The sequence below is a fragment of the Hylobates moloch genome, unplaced genomic scaffold, assembly GCF_009828535.3.
Source record: "Hylobates moloch isolate HMO894 unplaced genomic scaffold, HMol_V3 SCAFFOLD_5, whole genome shotgun sequence".
In the NCBI taxonomy this organism is placed as follows: Eukaryota; Metazoa; Chordata; class Mammalia; order Primates; family Hylobatidae; genus Hylobates; species Hylobates moloch.
In genome coordinates this window covers 72466071-72482678 of record NW_026652280.1, presented here as the reverse complement: position 1 = coordinate 72482678, position 16608 = coordinate 72466071, and the positions used below count along the sequence as shown (strand labels likewise).

General features: G+C 41.2%; 1 protein-coding gene across 3 annotated transcripts in view; it reads right to left on the bottom strand.

Annotated features, from left to right (window-relative positions):
• Window positions 1-2372: 2372 nt before the first annotated feature.
• RNMT (RNA guanine-7 methyltransferase) overlaps window positions 2373-16608 on the bottom strand; it is a 37697-nt gene continuing 23461 nt past the window's right edge. For all 3 annotated transcript variants that reach the window (XM_032152889.2, XM_032152891.2, XM_058438673.1), the window contains 3 exons: window positions 14433-14534; window positions 12727-12760; window positions 2373-6986 (listed from right to left, as the gene is read on the bottom strand). In XM_032152889.2, the coding sequence (XP_032008780.1) occupies window positions 6949-6986; window positions 12727-12760; window positions 14433-14534 (174 nt within the window). In that variant the 3' untranslated portion in view covers window positions 2373-6948. The remainder of the gene's footprint in view (window positions 6987-12726; window positions 12761-14432; window positions 14535-16608) is intronic.

Here is a 16608-nt window from a genome sequence, read left to right as displayed (position 1 = left end):
TTCTCCATTTTTGTCTAGGTTTCAAACGACTGGTCTTCAAGCTCTGAGATTCCTTCCTCAGTTTATCTATTCTGCTATTAATAAATCTGATCATATTATGAAATTCTTGCAGTGAGTTTTTCAGCTCTAGCAGATCTGTTTGGTTCTTTCTTAAAATGGTTATTTTGTCTTTCAGCTCTCATATTGTTTTATTGGATTCCTTCAATTCCTTGGATTGGGTTTTGACTTTCTCTTGAATCTCAATGATTTTTGTTCCTATCTAAATTCTGAATTCTGTAGCTGTCACTTCAGCCATTTAAGCCTGGTTAAGAAGCATTGTTGGGTTACTAGTGTGGTTGTTTGGAAGTAGGGAGACAATCTGGCTTTTTGAGTTGCCAGAATTCTTGCGCTGGTTCTTTCTCACCTGTGTGTGCTGATGTTCCTTTAATCTTTTGAAATTGCTGTTTGTTTTTTTTTTATAGGGTTTTTTGCTTTTATCTTTTTTTTTGAGACGGAGTCTTGCTCTGTTGCCCAGGCTGGAGTGCAGTGGTGTGATCTCAGCTCACTGCAACCTCCACCTCCCAGGTTCAAGAGATTCTCCTGCCTCAGCCTCCTGAGTAGCTAGGATTACAGGCATGCATCACCATGCCCAGCTAAGTTTTGTGGTTTTAGTAGAGACAGGGTTTCACCATGTTGGTCAGGCTGGTTTCAAACTCCTGATCTTGTGATCCGCCCACCTTGGCCTCCCAAAGTGCTGGGATTATAGGTGTAAGACACCATGCCTGGCCTGCTTTTATCTTCTTTGATGCCCTAGAGGGTTTGACTGTGGTGTAAGTGGCGGCACAGTGGGGTGTGCCTGTGTCAGCAGAGGTCGGGTACTGGTGGGAGCAGGATAGTGAGACCACCCGTGGGTGCTGGCAAATGGTGCAGGGAGGTTGTGGTGGGAGGAGGCTGTTGGTGTGTGTGTGCCCACCGGTAGGGGCCAGTCTGCTGGAACTCTCTAGCAGTTAGGTATGGTCTGCCTGTAAAGGAGCTATGTTCGCTGCCACTGGGGAGCACCCTGGTTGGGCATCTGTGGCTGTGCTGCAAATGGGCATGGCCAGGCAGGGATCCCAGAGAGGCCAGCAGATTAGAGAAGCAGGGGCACTCAGGTAGACTGGCCTTGTCCCAAGGGCAAGACCACCCTGCTCTGTCCAGGTGTGACAGCTGACAAAGCCAGTCACCACTGGCCCCACAGAAATACAAAAAATCCTCAGAGACTGTTACAAACACCTCTATGTACAAAAACTAAAAAACCTACAAGGAGTGTGGTGAGCCCTAGGGGATGGGTGTCCTTAGTTGCACTCCGCTGTAGCCATTCCCATGCCAAACCCTCTGGGTTCTGCAAAGGCTGGAGTCCTTTCCCTGCCACTGCTCCAAACAACTCTCCCTGTCAGCTTAAATGTCCATAGGGGTTGTGGGGTTTCCTGCAGTTAGGATTCTGGAGGTCCATGGTGACAGTGGGTCACTCGTCTATTTAACTCACCCCTTACCCAGGAGCCACTGGGGACCAGGAACAAATCCTAGTGCTCACCTGCCCTGGGCAGGGTTCCCAGCTTCCTTCCCCTTGAGCCCAGTGTCTGTATTTTCCCTCTGTCCACTCTCAACACCCTCCTTCCAAAGATCTGCTCATGGTGTGCCAGTTTTCTTGATGGTCTGGTCTCTTGGTGAGAGATGCTCTTCCTGGCACCATCCCCAACTCTTTTAGATTTCTCTAAGCATTACTGTACTGATCTTCAATGTTCTGGTATTCCTCTGTTTCCACTTCCTGGTTCTGGAGTGTACTGGTATCTTCCCTACACATCTCCCAACACTTGCAGGTAACAGGGTGACACAGCAAAGGCAAAGGAGCAGTAGAGAGTAACCGAGCAGCGGACATGTAGGCATAGAAGACAAAGGCCCAGTGAGATCCTGCAACGTTTGCTTCTGATGAGGGCCTCAGGCTGCCTCCACTCATGGTGGAAGGCAAAGGAGAGCTGGTGTGTAGAGATCACATGGTGAGAGAAAGCAAAACTAGGGGAGGTGCCAGGCTCTTTTCAACAACCAGGTGTCGTTGTTAATCGGCAACAACAATTAACTTGTCCTTGGGAACTAACTGAGCAAGAACTCACACTCCCACCACAGTAAGGCATTAATCTATCCATCAGGGACCCGCCCCCATGACCCAAACACCTCCCATTAGGCCCTACCTCCAACACTGGGTATCAAATTTCAATATAAGATCTAGAAGGACAAACATTCAAACTGTAGCACATTCCTAAGCAGAAGTATGTACCTATGCGCACCAAAATTCATGTACTGGAATATCTGGATCAGTACTAGTTTCCAAATGATAAATGAACCAAACAGCTGTCAGATAAATAGTATGTGGTTTATTCACACAATGGAATATTATACAACCATGAGAATGAAAAACCATGTACAAATACATGCAACAAAAATCTCACAAACATAATATTGGTGAAAAGAAACCTGATACAAAGAATGCATAATTCCATTTATATATCTCCCCAAACCAGACAGAACTAATCTATGCTCTTAGAACTCAGGATAGTGGTTTCCCTTGGAGAGGTAGTTAACTGGAAAGGAATCTGACGGGGGGCTTCTGGGGTGCCGATTGTATGCACGTGCTCCATTTGTGAAAAATCACTGATGTGTTTTTATAGTTACACTTTAATAAAAAGTTAAACAAAATGATTTGCCTCTGTCTGGATACTCGACTCAAAACTGAAAAAAATGTCTCCTCTCTCAGCCTCTCACTTTGGCTACACTCTCGTACTGGCATTCTCAGCTCCTGCCACTTGCAAATGGTGAGGGTGGGAAGAGAACCCTTTTCCCTATCATGCAGGCTAAACTAGATTTGCTACAGGTTGGGCTGCTAAAGGAGGTGGTCTACCAAACTGAAATTCAAGTCTTACCTCTGCTTCCTGCCAGTGCACTCAAGTGCTGTCTTGCTCTCTCTAACCCCCTCTTTCAACAAAGCCCCTTACTCAGAAATAAACACTCCTCCCAGGGAACATCTAAGTAAGTATCAACGTTTTGAACCAAAAGGATGGAGCTCTAATAGTCAGCATCTCAAGCTGCAGGTGGTGGATGGGTGAGGAGTCATCTGGGCTGACACCCGTGGAGGTATATAACAAGCACTTGGAGGGCAGGCCCGACTTGAGGAGGGGGTGTGAAAATCCTGGCTGTCCTTTGGGCAAGTCTGTATTCTCTATGACTCAGTTTCCTCATCATTAAAATGGGAATAATGGTGCTGAGATGTTATAACAATCAAAATGAGTTACCACAGGTGAAGAATTTAGCAAAGTGACTGACTTAGGTAGGAGGCTAATAAACATTAGCTGTCGGCTCAGCTTTGTCCAAGGTATGCTGCCCCCAAAAAAGCACAACCCAGGAGAAGTCCAGGGAGCAGCGTATTTTAGGGCTTGCTCAAGTCTCCACAGCCAAACTATGGAGAGTACCCTTGGGTGTCCTGTGCTTCCTCAGTACCGTGGTGAGGCACAGGCACTAAGGAGTGGGGTGACTTTAGGCCTACATGGGAGCAGAGGACAAACTGAGAAGCACAAGAGGGAGGGAAGAACTGACAGTGCCCTGGGATCCAGTCCTGTATGTATCTGCTAAATATCCTTACACAAGTGTAGTAGCCTTCGCACTGGTTGCCTTCAAAGAATTAGGAATGTCGTTGTGTCAGAGGGTGGGGAATGAAAACACTTGTCAAGTGTGCAGTGTTTGATATAGCAGCAACTAGGGAGGTTCTAACATCACACACTTGTACTTCCTATTTGACCAACAGGCCATCAAGTACCACAGGCATTTTGGTACAACTTCTATTATTGGGGCCTGGTCCCTGGATTTGGCCTCTATTTTGCAGACCCTAGAGACCCTCTGTGGTGACTGGCTCGAGATAACCCAAATGCACAAGACCTGAGGTAGACAACAGAAAGTCAGTTTTTCAACAAAAAACAATGTTCGGTAGCTAGAATATTCACACTGGCATTTTCACCCTGCAGGCAGACCTATACAAGTAGCCAAACCTTCATCACAAAGATTCTTGAAGAGTGCTTGAATACAAATCAAAATGACATAATGGCACTAAGCTAAAAAACAGGCTGAAAAAGAAATTCCCAAGAGAGTTAACAAAACTGGATACCTGGCCATCTCATGGCTGAGCAACTTTGTCTTCTTTTCTGTGATGCTGACCAGTATACTCCCAACTCTGCTCTGATCCTCTATTAACATGTGAAGTCAGACAGCCGTCATGCTCCCTCAATTTCCAAGTGTGGATGGGGGAGCAGGCTGGGAAACTCACTGTGCTGGCAATCTACCTTTCAGTCATTTCAAGAATGCATTAACATAAGTGAGAGTCTCCACCCAATGTTTTCTCCGGCTGAAGGCCAATTTCTTTGGAGAGTAACCCTGGACCCAGAGAGCCTGCCTGGGTACTGAAGGCACAGCAGGGCCAAGCCTGATGGTGCAGTGACTCTGCAGAGAGTCACTCTCACAGAATTGCAATACTTTCCGCGGGTTAGAACACGGCTCCCTCAGAAGTGGTTAAAAACTGCCAGCTCCTCTCCCTGAACACAAGCCACTAGTGCTTTCTCAAGTATATTCTAGGCCCAAAGAATTCAACATCAGCATTCTTGGTTAAATCACAATCCAGCCATGTTCCCAGATCAATCATTGCAATCCCCAGTTCCGTCATTCCCACCAATAGCTGGTTAGGTCTTCATTTCTAATTCCATTCTCAGAGGATAAACTGCATGGCAGGTCTGGGAGTGCCCCACTTCACTGAGCTTGCGGCAACAGGTGCTCTTCCTGGCCCGACGGTGGAAAGCCATGCCCCCCTAATAGTTGCCATAAGTCCTGAATAGAATAGCGAACATTTAGACGCAAGGTTTATCGAGGAAGAGTCCTACTAGCTCCCTTCCACCTTGGTGATCGGAGAGGATAGGCAGGGGATGCCTTTTCTAGTCCTCTTCCTAACAGTTCGTAAGTCAATGTCCAGAAACTTAATTGTAACAAGGAGACACAGGGGCTTGGGGCGGGGGGGAGGGGGGTGCGGGGTGGTGGAGGAAGAACTGGTAAGGCAAGAGACAGGCAAAGCTCAAGGAGGAAGGTGGTGCCTAAACACAGTGCCTGCAGGTGTGGCTCCAGTAAGCCTCCCCGACACCAACAACAGTGGGTTCGGTCCCCAGAGCATCTTCTCAGATCTAATCTTGCTCTCTGCTCCTTTCTGTTCACTGAAGGCCTTACTTAGGAACTCTACCTTTCTGTTCTCCCTGCTTTGTATTACCACTGGCTACTCCATCGTTTGGAGGATTCTTCTCTCCCCCAGATTACCCATGGCGTGGAGGAGGTTTCAGGCTAAAAGTACATGTATTATTATTACCTGTTAATTAAGACCAGTAAATGTGAACAGAGGAAATAATGATGATGCTTTTCCTGTACCTACAAAGCTATCAATATACTTCCTGGCACTGCCCTAAAATGAAAACGAACCTGCATATGTGACAGGAAGACTTCCTTTCCCTACCTCACTGACATCATTTACAAACCTTTCCTAGCTAATGACAGCCACCAGAGTCAGATGCAGTATTACTTATTTCCCAAATGACTTAAGGCAAAAAGACTTATTTTTGTAAACTGGTAACACTTTGTGGAGATTCACAGGCTGCAGAAGGAACTGAAATGAGGAAACCCATATTTTCTTGCTAAAAGTTTGCAACTCTTACACCATGAACAGTTAACAGATGTACACTAACGAAGACACTATGTTTTTAAAACAAGTATTGTGAATTAATACAGAAAGTAATGTTTTTGTAAATCATGGCTTAATAATTTAAAAAAGAATACTCAATTGCTCTGCTTCATTCTTGAAGTTCTTCACTACATCTACATCTAAAAACTGGCAAGTTTTCCGAATGGTGGTGTAAAGTAAGGACAACAGTTCACGTAAGTACCAGTTTTGGAAAAGCAGTCAATTACACAAGTGACAATTTTAACAATGGCTCCTATGGTGCAAAGTGCTGAGGTTGTAACAGAGGAACAGGTATTGCTTATTTCTGAAGTGGGTACACGGCATCAGATGGTGAGAATATTCCTATTGCAGTTCCGTGTATAAATTTGGAAAAAATGTGCAACATGTTTACATGGGAGGGATTTTCACTAAATTCTGAGAAAAATAACTATGGCACCATTTGTTCAATGAAGAAAGGTAAATGTGTCTAATCACAATCTTGATAACTGGAAATATTAATTGCTATGGTAGCAATTTCTCAAAAGAAAGCCCCAAAATTCCAAAATTCTATGCTGCCACTTAAGATGTTCTAACCAGCTCCTGAATTGCAGCATGTTAATGATTATTTCAAAATGCAATAAATTGCTAAAATTTTAGCTAAGTAACTTTTATGAGCATCTGAAATTGAGTTTTAAACTTATAACTTAACAATACATATTGAACACTTACATTCAACTGTACAGACCATTAAATGTTGAAAAATGCTATATAACAAAACCATAGAAATGAGCATACTATGAAAATGCTCTCTGACCAATTCTACAACTGCAATAAATTGAATACCGTAAACACACACAGGACAAATCTGAGCACTGTGGAAAGAGTTTAGTTGCTTTAACAAGTCATATTATATTTTTATGAGCTAAAATCATAGAGGCAAATGGAAACCTTAGAACATTACCTAAAAATAGATTTTTAAAGACAGAGGTCCCAACTCATTCTTATATATACATGCGAAAGTTCATCTGTCACAGACAGCAAATGTTGGATTTCTACACTGGAGTTTCTGGCAGCATCCTGCACATTTAGAATTAAAATCAACAAACAGAGAAATATCAAATATATCGAGATGAGTTGTTCAAATTTGTGCAGGACAAAACACAGCCCCTCTGGGACTCCTGCCTACGTGCTCACTGCTGTTTCTCAAAGGCAAACACCAAGTAAATACCTAAAGAGGAAATAAATAAGAGTTTAGTTTCTCATATGATTACAATAAATAAAACAATCTGTCTTGTTCATAATTTGGTGAAAATTCTTAGGCTCTCAAGCAGCTTCTGAAGAGGAAAATCCCCGTTAATTCTAAGAGTTCCTCCATTATTTGAATCATTTTTAGGCAGACATGGGATGGCATTTGTTTACTTTAAAACAATTATCTACTTACTATAATACTCAGTGACATTGCAGCCCATGGGAAAACCAGTTCAACAGCTCTAAAAATCAGTTTAAGGTAAGAAACATAAAAGTATAACTAAATTAAAAGTATAACAAATTAAAATTATAATAAAATTAAATTTTAAATAAAAAGTATAACAAAGAAAACTAGAATTAAGAATATTAAAGATATTTTAGAAAACTAGAATTAAAGGAACATACATAACATGACATGTTAACAATTCACCCAATTATCCAATTATTGTGTTGTAGGGCCTTGTGAAGAAAGTAAGCCAAAAGCTCTATGACAATTAATACCTAAGAGATATTATTTCTATTTTGCTTGTATTGGCCCCAAGAGCTCTCTCCCTGAAATAAGGTTTCCTGCTTTGACTCAAAGACAGCTAAATGAATTTAGGATTCCTTGTTCTGAATCAAGTTGAAACCTATTAAAGGCATACCTAGCTTTATTTAGCTTTACAAATTGGTGTTTTTTACAAATTGTAGGTCTGTGGCAACACCACATCAAGCAAGTCTACTGGCACCATTTTTCCAACAGCACATGCTCGCTTCGGGTTTTTATGTCACATTATGGTAATTCTTGCATTATTTCAAACTTTTCCATTATTATTTGTCATGATGATCTGTAATCAGTCATCTTTGCTGTTATTACTGTAATTGTTTTGGGGTGCCACAAACTTTATAGAGGTGCCTTTATAAGATGGAGAACTCACAAATGTCATGTGTGCTCTGACTGCTCCACTAATTAGCTGTTCCCTCATCTCTCTCCCTCCCTCTCCTTGGCCTATCTGTTCCTGGAGATACAACAATATTGAAATAAGGCCAGTTAATAATCCTATAATGGTCTCCACATGTTCAAGTGAAAGGAAGACTTGCACATCTCTCACTTTAAATCAGAAGCTAGAAATGATTAAGCTTAGTGAAGAAGGCATGTAAAAAGCTAAAATAGGCAAAAAGCTAGGCTTGAAATCAGCCGTTATGAATGCAAAGGAAAAGTTCTTAAAATAAAAGTCTACTCCAATGAACACACTGGAATAAGAAAGCAAACAGCCTTACTGCTGATTTTCAGAAAAAGTCTGAGTGGTCTGCAAAGATCAACCAGCCACAACATTCCCTTTATCCAAAGCCTGTTTCAGAGGCCCTAACTCTCTTCAATTCTATGAAGGATGAGAGAGTTGAGGAAACTGCACAAGCAAAGTCTGAAACTAGAAGTTGGTTCAGGAGGTTTAAGGAAAGCAGCCACCTTCATAATGTAAAAGTGCAAGATGATACAGCAAGTGCTGATGTAGAAGCTGCATCAAGGTATGCAGAAGACCTAGCTAAGATCATTGATGAAGGTGGCTACACTAAATAAGATCTTCAATGAAGACGAGACAGTCTTCTATTAGAAGATGCCATCTAGGACTTTCATAGCTAGAGAGAAGTCAATACCTGGTTTCAAAGCTTCAAAAGACAGGGCGACTCTCCTGTTAGGGGCTAATGCTGCTAGTGACTTTAAGGTGAAGCCAATGCTCATTTATCCTTCCAAAAATCCCGAGGCCCTTAAGAATTATGTAAAATCTGCTCTGCTCATGCTCTATAAATGGAACAAAGCCTGGATGACAGCATATCTGTTCACATTACGGTTTACTGAGTATTTTAAGCCCACTGTTGAGACCTACTGCTCAGAAAAATAAAATTCTTTTCAAAATATTACTACTGCTCATTGGCAATGTACCTGGTCACCCAGGAGGTCTGATGAAGATGTACAAGGAGATTAATGTTATTTTCATGGCTGCTAATACAACATCCATTCTGCAGCCCATGGATCAAGGGATACTTTTCATTTTTAAGTCTTATTATTTAAGAAATACATTTTGTAAGGCTATAGCTGCCATAGTGATTCCTCTGATGGATCTGGATGAAGTAAATTAAAAACTTGATGGAAAGGATTCTGCATTCTACGTATCATTAAGAATGTTCATCCTTCATGGGATGAGGTCAAAATATCAACATGAACACAAGTTTAGAAGAACTGGATTCCAACCCTCATGCATGACTTCAAGGGGTTCAACACATCAGTGGAGGAAGTAGTTGCAGACAGGATGGCAACAACAAGAGAACTAGAATTAAAAGTGGAGCCTGCAGATGTGACTGAATTGCTGCAATCTCATGATCAAACTTGAACAAATGAGGAGCTGCTTCTTACGGATGAGCTTGAGATAGAATCTACTTCTGATAAACACATTGGGAACATTGTTGAAATGACGAGGATTTTGAATATTAATATTACAACGCTATCAAACAGCACTGCATGCTACAGAGAAATCTTTTGTGAAAGAATGGTCAATCAATGAGGCAAACTTCATTGTCTTAACTGCCACAGCCACACCAATCTTCAGCAACCACCATCCATCGAGAGTATTTCCGTCATGGAGGAAAGACCCTTCAGCAGCAGAAAAGATTCGGATTCACCAAAGGTTCAGATGATCATCAGCATTTTTTTACCAATGAAGTATTTTTAAATTAAGGTATGTACATTGTTTTTACACACAACACTACTGCACACTTAACAGACTACAGTACAGTGTAAACATAACTTTTATATGCACTGGGAGACCAAAAAATCTGGGTGACTTGCTTTATTGTGGTGGTCTAGAACTGAACTTGCAGTATCTCCAAGATATGCCTGTATATCTTCTAATAAAATACCAATAGATTTTAGGGCAAGAAAATACCTGAAAAGGTGACAAATCCTGAAAACATCACAAGGATGTTCGGGGCATGTGCTAAGATACTCAACAGTGAGTCAATATCAAGTCCATCTAAGCTGGAGGCCTCACTCCTTGAGATGACTTCTTTTGAAGGGAAGGTAGATGAACACAGCTAACTGCCTGATGGCCTCCCAAGACTCCAGCTTCTTGCTCTTCCAACCCAACTTGTACAGGAATACCATAGCAGTTTTTCCAAAATACTACTTTGGTCATGCTACTATCTGCTCCTTATTTACTGGTTTCCAATTTCTTTTAGTTGAAATGAAATGTGGCTAGTAGCACAGTGATTGTACAGAAAACAGGAAGGGTGTTCATCAATTCTGCGGTTCTTGCCAGAAGGTAAGGAGACAAAGCAGTCCCCAGCACTTGCAGCACATCAGCATGCACAGCATGTCAGCACTTACAGCTGGCCAGTATCATTCATGCTGTCCCCCACTTTGTGTGACCTTTGTGCAGTCCAGCCCTGCCAAATCTCACCCCCCACACGCCCATACCAATTGCAAACAACCCCTCAGTCCTGTCCTGTCCTCATTTAGGGTCACTTGAAACCACTAACATGCTAGAGTCTGATTTTCAATACATAATACCAACTTTCTTCCTAACTTGAAACTCCTAAAAAGTCCCACTTACTGTATAAAATGCCTTCTATGCAGGCATTTCCATTGGGATTTAAAAAAAATCAAATCGTGAACCACTTCCACTTCCAGAAATAAATCAATAGCAATTCTCTCCTTTCTCATTTAAAGCCATCTTCTAGAGGAGCAGCAGTTCTGGTGATAGCTTAATGATCACACCAGTAGAAGTCTAAAATGTAGCCTGGGCCTTTTAGACTCGTGATGGCATGCAAAATACGCTCAACCCACGAAGCCCTCTAGCTTAGAACAGAGCAATTCATCAAACAGCCAAACAATCCTGGGGTGCTACACCCGAGGTGCAATTTGGCCACTGCTCTCTTCACATGTCCAGCCCATCTCTTCCAATTGTCTGGGGCCATCTAATTTTTCATTTGTACATGATGACTAAAGTCCACACTTAATAATATAAAAATACAGTTCTAAGCCACAGCCAGTACCACCATCATGATGACTCGTGATCAAAATTTACACTCTACTTTGGGACCAGCAGGATGTCTAAGACAGGCAACCAGTCTCCACTGCAGGGAAAAAGTAATAAAATTCATAGTTTATGCACATGCTCACCAGTGTGTCAAGCATGATCATATGTGTATAACATCCTCCAGTCCGATTTCTAGTAATAGTACCAATGTTCAGAGACAAAAAGCCTCAAAATACTGGTCTTGCTTGACTCCTTTCCTCTTCTCTATCCAACTCAGGAAGTCTTACTAGATTTTCCTTTTGCCAGGCTTCCATGAAACCAGAGTTAAAATGACAGATCACTTAGGTAAGCTAACCACAGGTTAGCTCTGTGATCTTAGCTAAGTTTTTAGTTTTTCTCATCTGTGAAAGGACATATAATACTCTACTCATAAAGTCATTGTGAGGATTAAATGAGTTACAACATGTGAGTTATTATAAGGATTAAAAACATCACATGCACCTGCACGTGTTCAACACTCAGTAATATCAATATTACTACTACATCCCAGATGTCATTAGTTTTCATTAAGCTCTCTTTCACCTTTGTTCCCCACTACAGTATCATTAGCACTTAAAAGTTTGCCTAGTAGTATGTTTATTTGTGCCTGTTCCTTCCATTACAGTGTAGACTTCTAGAAGGTAGAGATTTAACATCTTTATTTTACTTTACCTTTCACAGAACTTCATGTAAATCAATAATGTTTATCAAATGGATTGTCCTTAATGACCACTTGTGCCTCAACATCATCAACCACCATGTAAGGGGATTCCTACAGTAACAATGAGGCTCTGTGACCTGACTTCCTCAACACCCACTGCTGAAGAACCACAGGCCTTCACAGATTTGCTGTGCTTCTGGCTTCTCTTCTGAACACAGGAACTTCACTTCAGAATATTTTTGCACCACATTTGTCCCCTATTGTGCACACCTCTAACACATCCTGCTCATGGATGTTTCATTGACTGTTCTAGTATTATTATGCCTAGGCACTGTCACATCAGAGTGGCCAAATAAAAAAAAAGACATGCAAGTATTCTACAAGCCAAAAATTCCACTAGAAATCTGAGGTAAACACTTCAAATGGAGATGGCTACTTAGTAACAAATAGGCAATAAGAATGTTTACACATGCTCACTAAAGTTTATGCTGAGGAAGACCCTGTGTACAGTGTATCTTCTCTTGGTGCTACACAGCTGTGCAAGAAAGGAGGATTAGACATACGTAGAGATATACGTATGTGTGTGTGTGTAAACACAAACACAACCTAAAATGTCAGAAAAACTCAAAGTTTTCAAATTTTTTTTTTGAGAGAGTGTCTCACTGTGTTGCCCAGACTGGAGTGCAGTGATGTGATCACAGCTCACTGCAGCCTTGACTTCCCAGGCTCAAGGAATCCTCCCACCTCAGCCTCCTGAGTAGCTGGACTACAGGCACATGCCACCATGCCTGGCTAATTTTTCTGTATTTTTGGTAGAGACAAGCATTTGCCATGTTGCCCAGGCTGGTCTCAACTCCTGGGCTCGAGGAATCTGTCTGTCTTGGCATCCCAAAATAATGAGATTACTGGTGTGAGCCACAGTGCCCAGCCTTTTTTCAGGTTTTAATGATCACTTTGAAACAGGACCTTTGAAATTATCAGTTAATCTATTCTGATGATATACTCACTTGTAGCTTCCCATTCTGATTTACTTAAGGTTCCCTAAAATTACAAAAGAGAAAAAGAAAATTTTAGATTCGATATGGAAGTAAACATATGCTTATTTCTAAATAATTGGCAGACATGGCCAAAAGACCCTAACTTCACTGTAAATACACATTCAATTCACTGTTAATCATATTGTGACCTGAGCATATAAAAGAAATCAGTGAGATTAACTTTGAAAGTCATCTTCTCACACTTTTATCCTCCTGCCAAATTCTCATCCACAGGGTGAATGTGTGTGAAGAGGGCATAGTGTGTGGTGTGTGTGTGTGTGTGTGTGTGTGTGTGTGTGTGTAACTAGAAAATGCATCTATTTTATATTCTTTTTTTTTTTTTTTTTTTTGAGACAGTCTTGCTCTGTCGCCCAGACTGGAGGGCAGTGGTACGATCTCGGCTCACTCCAAACTGCCTCCTGGGTTCATGCCATTCTCCTCCTCTCCCGAGTAGCTGGGACTACAGGTGCCCGCCACCACGCCTGACTAATTTTTTGTACTTTTAGTAGAGACAAGGTTTCACCATGTCAGCCAGCATGGTCCCAATCTCCTGACCTTGTGATCCGCCTGCCTCAGCCTCCCAAAGTGCTGGGATTACAGGCGTGAGCCATCGCGCTCAGCCTATCTTGTATTCTTTCTTTTTTTTTGAGACAGAGTCTGGCTCTACTGCCCAGGGTGGAGTGCAGTGGCGTGATCTCGGCTCACTGCAAGCTCTGCCTCCCGGGTTCACGCCATTCTCCTGCCTCAGCCTCCCGAGTAGCTGGGACTACAGGGGCCCGGCACCACGCCTGGCTAATTTTTGTATTTTTAGTAGAGGCAGGGTTTCACTGTGTTAGCCAGTATGATCTCGATCTCCTGGCCTCATGATGCACCCGCCCCGGCCTCCCAAAGTGCTGGGATTACAGGCGTGAGCCACCGTACCTGGCCCTATCTTATATTCTTAATTTGGAAAATGAAAAAATAAAAAAGGCCTATCTTGAAACATCAAACAGCACTGGTGGAAAAAATACAATTTTTGTGTTTTTTTCAAAGGAATAACAAAATAAAGCACATATTACACAAAGGAAATAAATTATATTTATGTAGCTATTAAAGATATGTGTTGCTTTGCACACACCATTAACTATAATAACAAGATCTAGTGGCAGTTCTAGTGATGTGATTTTTCCAGACGTCATAAATGAAAACAATATTCTAAGATATTAGCAAAAATGTGCTATGAAAATATCTGTAATTTCTACTGATGACAAAGTCACAGCAGCAGCTAATACCACTGTGGTACTATTGTAAGTAATCATTTTTAAAATGTAAACTTTTACAAAGAAATTAGTATAAGTGAAGGTGTAATTTTTTCCCATTTAAATTTCTGGACCGCTGAATTCTATGTATGAAATGCTGTGATTCACTGGTTGCCTACATTAGCAGGGAACTTGCAAACCAAGCCTGTAATTTTTTCACTATCCTCACTGCCTTAGATATAGCACTCCATTCTCAGTCCATTGAAATAAATTTTATTCCATATTCTGTGGTTATAACAAGTCAACATCACTTAGTGGAAACAACTGATTTGTCAGTCAGTGAGCCCAAGTATTGTAAACAAGTGAAATAATTTCCTATGTCTCCATATAAGCATGTTCTTTTTTTCATTCTCTATAAAATACTTTCTTAAAACTTACCAAAGGTAACCTTACTTGACTGTTCTTCATGTACTTTGCTGCATGTTCATAGTCATCCACCTTCTCAGAGACAAGTTTAGAACTCTCATTCGCAGGATATGGCTGGGGAAACAAATGAAAGTCCTAGTTATGTTAATAACTGAAATTTACAATTCAGAATTAAACACGCTACATCACTGAAATAACATAATTAGGAGAATAATCCGTAAGTACTACTTCAGGAATACAAACTATACATACTTTTGAAATACGGGGGAAAAAAAAAAGGAATCCTCTCTTAAACCAATTTTTTTTTTTATTATACTAGGGTATACTATTATAGGGTACATGTGCAAAATGTGCAGGTTTATTACATAGGTATACATGTGCCATGGTGGTTTGCTGCACCCATCAACTCATCATTTACATTAGGTATTTCTCCTAATGCTGTACCTCCCCCAGGCCCCCACCCCATGACAGGCCCCAGTGTGTGATGTTCCCTGCCCTGTGTCCCTGTGTTCTCATTGTTCAATTCCCACCTATGAGTGAAAACATGTGGTGTTTGGTTTTCTGTCCTTGTGATAGTTTGCTTAGAATGACGGTTTTCAGCTTCATCCACATCCCTACAAAGGACATGAACTCATCCTTTTATATGGCTGCATAGTATCCCATGGTGTATATGTGCCACATTTTCTTAATCCAGTCTATCACTGATGGACATTTGGGTTGGTTTCATGTCTCTGCTACTGTGAATCAGTGCCACAATAAACATACGTGTGCATGTGTCTTTACAGTAGCATGATTTATAATCCTTTGGGTATATACCCAGTAATGGGATGGCTGGATCAAATGGTATCTAGTTCTAGATCCTTGAGGAATTGTCACACTGTCTTCCACAATGGTTGAACTAGTTTACAGTCCCACCAACAGTGTAAAAGTCTTCCTATTTCTCCACATCCTCTCCAGCATCTGTTGTTTCTTGAATTTTTAATGATCGCCATTCTAACTGGCGTGAGATGGTATCTCATTGTGGTTTTGATTTGCATTTCTCTGATGACCAGTGATGATGAGCATTTCCTCATGTGTCTGCTGGCTACATAAATGCCTTCTTTTGAGAAGTGTCTGTTCATATCCTTTGCCCACTTTTTGATGGGGTTGTTTTTTTCTTGTAAATTTGTTTAAGTTCTTTGTAGATTCTGGATATTAGTAGCCCTTTATCAGATGGGTAGATTGCAAAAATTTTCTCCCATTCTGTAGGTTGCCTGTTTACTCTGATGATAGTTTCTTTTGCTGTGCAGAAGTACATCTAATTTAGTTTAATTAGATTCCATTTGTCTATTTTGGCTTTTGTTGCCATTGCTTTTGGTGTTTTAGTCATGAAGTCTTTGCCCATGCCTATGTCCTGAATGGTATTGCCTAGGTTTTCTTCTAGGGTTTTTATGGTTTTAGGTCTTATATTTAAGTCTTTAATCCATCTTGAGTTAATTTTTATATAAGGTGTAAGGAAGGGATCCAGTTTCAGCTTTCTACATATGGCTAGCCAGTTTTCCCAGCACCATTTATTAAATAGGGAATCCTTTCTCCATTGCTTGTTTTTGTCAGGTTTGTCAAAGATCAGATGTAAACTAGCAGTTTTGTTTTTTTTTTTGAGACAGAGTCTTGCTCTGTCTCCCAGGCTGTATTGCAGTGGCAGGATCTTCACTGCAAACTTGGTCTCCCGAGCTCAAGCGATCCTCCACCTCAGCCTCCTGGGTAGCTGGGACTACATGCACAAGCCACTATGCTGGCTAATTTTTAAAAATTTTTTTGTAGGGACAAGGTCTTAGTACGTTGCCCAGGCTGGTCTTAAATTTCTGGTCTCAAAGAACTCTCCTACCTCAGCCTCCCAAAGTGCTGAGATCACAGGTGTGAACCACCACATCCAGCCTTATGGTCAACTTTTATCACAGTCTTAGGATATTCACAGCTGGAAGAAGCTACATAATTTAATCACCACCAAGAACCATTTAGCAGCAAACACTTGCACCTTCTCTACTGTTAGCCAAAGGCTTTGTATCTATAAATACAGAGCTTAAAGATGTCATAAAAAGAGCTAAATATTAAAATGATGGCAATTTAATAGCCATGAAAAGCATAAATAGCAATTACAAATAATACAAATAAAAAAGTCAAGTCAACATAGAACCCTGTTTAATAA